This window comes from Erythrolamprus reginae, chromosome 2, assembly GCF_031021105.1.
Source record: "Erythrolamprus reginae isolate rEryReg1 chromosome 2, rEryReg1.hap1, whole genome shotgun sequence".
Lineage (NCBI taxonomy): Eukaryota > Metazoa > Chordata > Lepidosauria > Squamata > Dipsadidae > Erythrolamprus > Erythrolamprus reginae.
Genome location: NC_091951.1, coordinates 304,326,843 through 304,330,567, shown reverse-complemented (window position 1 = coordinate 304,330,567; position 3,725 = coordinate 304,326,843). Strand labels below are relative to the sequence as shown.

Sequence of the window (3,725 nt, the reverse complement as noted above, 5' to 3'; positions counted from 1 at the left end):
AAAATGAGAGAAGGCATTAATAATACAATCTCTTTGCATAGCAACAAAAGTAACCCACTTGTTTATCTACCTCTGTCTGGAAATATGAAAAATAAAACTAGTATATGCTGTATTGATGATCTATGCCTAGATTGACATACATTTGCTTAGTCTGAGCAACAACTGGATTTCTGTGTGTTTGGTTTGAACACCAAACCCAGAATACCCTTTGGGGAGAAACATTCTGGGTTGGGAGATAATGCCAGGCAATTGGAAAGAACTAAGTGAAAAAGAGAGAATGAAATGATCAGGGGAAAGCCAGGAACTGGCTGATAGAAGTACAGCAGCATAGTGATAAAGGCTTCAGGGAGATTGAATGGGCTGGTCCCCAAATTGAAAGGGAGACAAGGCCAAGATGCAGCAACATTTCCTCTTTGCAAGTAAGATGCTTCCATAGTTTTGAACAAAGTCAGACAAACACAAGTCCTGCAGTGCTCTGTCCAGCTGCTCTATGACCTACCCAGAATTGTCTGACTTAACCTTACAAGTATTTGTTGTGTGCGCAAAACAAGCAAACACTCTTTCTGGTTTGGGTACATCCATAAATACTACAAAATACAAGGAAAAATGTCTGCATGTAGTGAAAGCCACAGATTAAACAGCTTACATGGAGGTGTTTTACTCCCTCATCTTGTAGCGAACAGATTTTGGATGCAAATGACTGAAAGTGCGAACAGTCCCATTTTGCTTTGAACATTGACAATATAATAAAATGAACAAAGCCACAGACAGTTGAGATATTCCGATATTCTGCACTTATGATAAGAGCCAGATCAGTAAAAATAGAATTCATTTGCAATGGTAATGTAGTTTTATAGACTTAAATTCCTACAACTGGATAGTTCAGGGGGTAGGCAAAGTTGGCTCTTCTATAATATGTGGACTTCAACTCCCAGAATTCCTGAGAGAATCATGGTAGCTCAGGAATTCTGGGAGTTGAAGTCCATATGTCATAAAAGAGCCAACTTTGCCTACCCCTGAGATAGGCAATTGGAAAGAATTAGAGTTCAAAGTGGGCTCTTGAACAAGTGCAGTGTCTTTTCCTTTCTCCCTTTTTTTGAACACATGACCTACAGGCAAGCAAACCCCCTGCAATGTTTTAATTTTGCTCTTAAGTCAATGGAGCACATGGAATCAAAAGCCCAAACAGACTTAAGGCCACCCTAATGGTCCAAAGATTCCTTCTCCTTCCTTTTGACTTGCTCTCCGTGGACGATTAAGGGCAAATGCAGCCGTATCTTCGAAGTCGGTCTCTGGGTTTTAGAATCTGCTCTCGCCGACCGCCCGGCTCTCCTCCTTCTCTAGCTGGATAGCCGTCGCGATGACCGGCGTCTTAGTCTGGCAAGGGCAGAGCCAAAGTTCCGCGCGATCCGCGGCCTCCCGTGGCGACAGTCGCTGCTGGTGGCGGGCTCGCCGTCTGGGTTGTCCGTCGGGGCACCGGCAGAGGCTGCGCTGAAGCCGCCGCGCCCAGGGCCGGTAGCTGTGGAACAAAAGGCACACGTAGGGATTGAGGGCGCTGTTGGTGGCCGCTATCATGTTCCTCAGGGTCGTCCGGGCTTCGTGGGTGGCGGCATCGGGTGAGGCAAAAGCTAGGCCCACCTCCAGAATAAAGCGCGGGAAACCGCAGAGGGCGAAAAGGGCGGCGAGCGCCAAAGTCAGCTGCAGCGCTCTGACGCGGGCGCGGGGCAGGCTCCGGGGCGCCGACGGCGAGCGGGAAGCGCACTTGGAGAGCGGCAGGAGCCGCAGAAGAAGCGGCGGGCTGGGCCCGGCGACGCCAGGCAGCTCAAGGCGACAGGGCCCGGCGGGGCCCTCCTGCGACGGCTCCTCCTCCTCGGCTCCAGAAGCGCCGAGGGCGGCAACGATATGGCTGCACGTCCTGACCAAGAGACAGGCGGGAGCTACGAAGCCCGCCACGGCTTCGTACACGGCGTAGGCCTGGCCGTGCCATCGGGGCAGCTGAGGGAAAACGCTGAGGCAACGGCCTCCGCTTTGCGACGGGACCAGCCTATAAACGAAGAGTTGAGGCAGGGCGAGCAGCAACGCCAGGAGCCATCCCAGGGCGGCCAGGGCGCTCCGGGCGAGCACGAAAGGCGGCGGCGATGATTCCTGCGCGGGCGGAGGAGGGCCCGGGGCTAAGCGCCGTCGCTCGAGCGCGATCAGCACCAGCATGTGCGACGGCGCCAACAGCCCCGAGCCTTGTAGAAAGCGGAGCAAGCGGCAGGTGGCGTCTCCCGCCGGCCACCCGGCGTCTCCCGGCTCCGCGACGCGCTCGTCATCTGCTGGAGGCAGCTGGGAGAGCAGCGCCAGCCCGCAGCCGTAGATATCGGCGACGGCCAAGTGCGCCAGGAGGAAATCCATCTTCCGCCGCCTCCTGAACCGGCCGCCGCAGCAGCAGCACCCTCCGCAGCGGAGTCGGTACAACAACAGGCAGTTGCCCACCAGCGCCAGCGCCAGGATCGCTCCCGCCGCGATGGTTTGCCCGGGCTGTCCGGGCGAAGCCCAACGGGTCGGCGAAGAAGAAAGGTTCAAGTTCCAGGCGGGATGCTGAAGGCTGGACAAGTTGGCTCCCGGAGCTCGGCTGTCTGGCTCGGACGCGTCATCCATGGCTCCCCTGTGGCCGCCAAAACTGGGAACAAACTTTACTCTTAGAAAGCAGCCGCGCGGATTGTTGTGTGGATGGACGTGCCTCGGCAGCATATATATAGGGGCTCGCTGCCTGTCACCTGGCACTCACCGTGGGTGGGCACTCCACGCGCCTGTGCTCTGCCCACCCCTCAGCCTCTCTTCCCCCTCCCCACAACCACCTCCAGTCGCAGTCTTTCACACCCACCTGAACTGAGCCCAGGTTTCTCCGCATACTTTGCGAAGCTGCCTTTCACGTATGAATGAAATCATCCCCTTTAAACCCTCCCTCCCCCTTTCTCTCCCCCCCCAAGACTCCACGATGCTTGTTTTGCTTGCTCGGTGGTGTGTCTGCCGAAATATGGCCGTGCATCTGAAAACTGTTGAAGAGGATCTTTTTTAAAAATAAATAAATAAATAAATAGTGATTTGTATTAAAATATGTTTTGAGGTTTCCAGTTGCCTTCACTAGAAACGGCATGTCATGTTTTCATAAGCTTAGCACAGGGGGGGAAAGTACCAATGGGTTAAAAAAAATGTCTGGGATACAATTTGGTTTTAAAAATGAGCAAGTTAAGCTTTTTTTTTTTCAATAGCATGCACGCACATACATTGACCAGGTCCTAAGCTTTTGTATGAAAATGTTGAAAGCCTATCCCAGTGGTGGCGAACCTATGGCACGGGAGCCACAGGTGGCACGCAGAGTCACATCTGCTGGCACCTGAGCTATTGGCCTAGCTCAGGGGTAGGCAAAGTTGGCTCTTCTACGACATGTGGACCTCAACTCCCAAAATTCCTGAACTAGCATGATTGTCTCAGGAATTCTGGGAGTTGAAGTCCACATGTCATAGAAGAGCCAACTTTGCCTATCCCTGCCCTAGCTCAACTCGAACGTGCATGTGTGTGCCGGCCAGCTGATTTTTGGCTCACACAGAGGCTCTGGGAGGACATTTTGGCTTCCAGAGAGCCTGGGGGGAAATGGTGGAGGGCATTTTTACTATCCCCCAGCTCCTGGGAATCTTTTGGAGCCTGGGGAGGGTGAAATACGAGCCTACTGGGCCTAC

At 53.3% G+C, this 3,725-nt stretch overlaps 1 protein-coding gene across 1 annotated transcript; it reads right to left on the bottom strand.

Annotated features, from left to right (window-relative positions):
- Positions 1 to 987: 987 nt before the first annotated feature.
- Positions 988 to 2,643, bottom strand: GPR150 (G protein-coupled receptor 150). Its single transcript, XM_070736340.1, has one exon. It carries the CDS (start codon positions 2,641 to 2,643, stop codon positions 1,300 to 1,302), a length of 1,344 nt encoding a protein of 447 aa, XP_070592441.1. The 3' UTR covers positions 988 to 1,299.
- Between the last annotated feature and the right edge of the window lie 1,082 nt (positions 2,644 to 3,725).

Bases quoted from the DNA above. Each gene is read 5' to 3' on its own strand.
- GPR150 (XM_070736340.1), bottom strand. From the start codon at position 2,643: ATGGATGACGCGTCCGAGCCAGACAGCCGAGCTCCGGGAGCCAACTTG.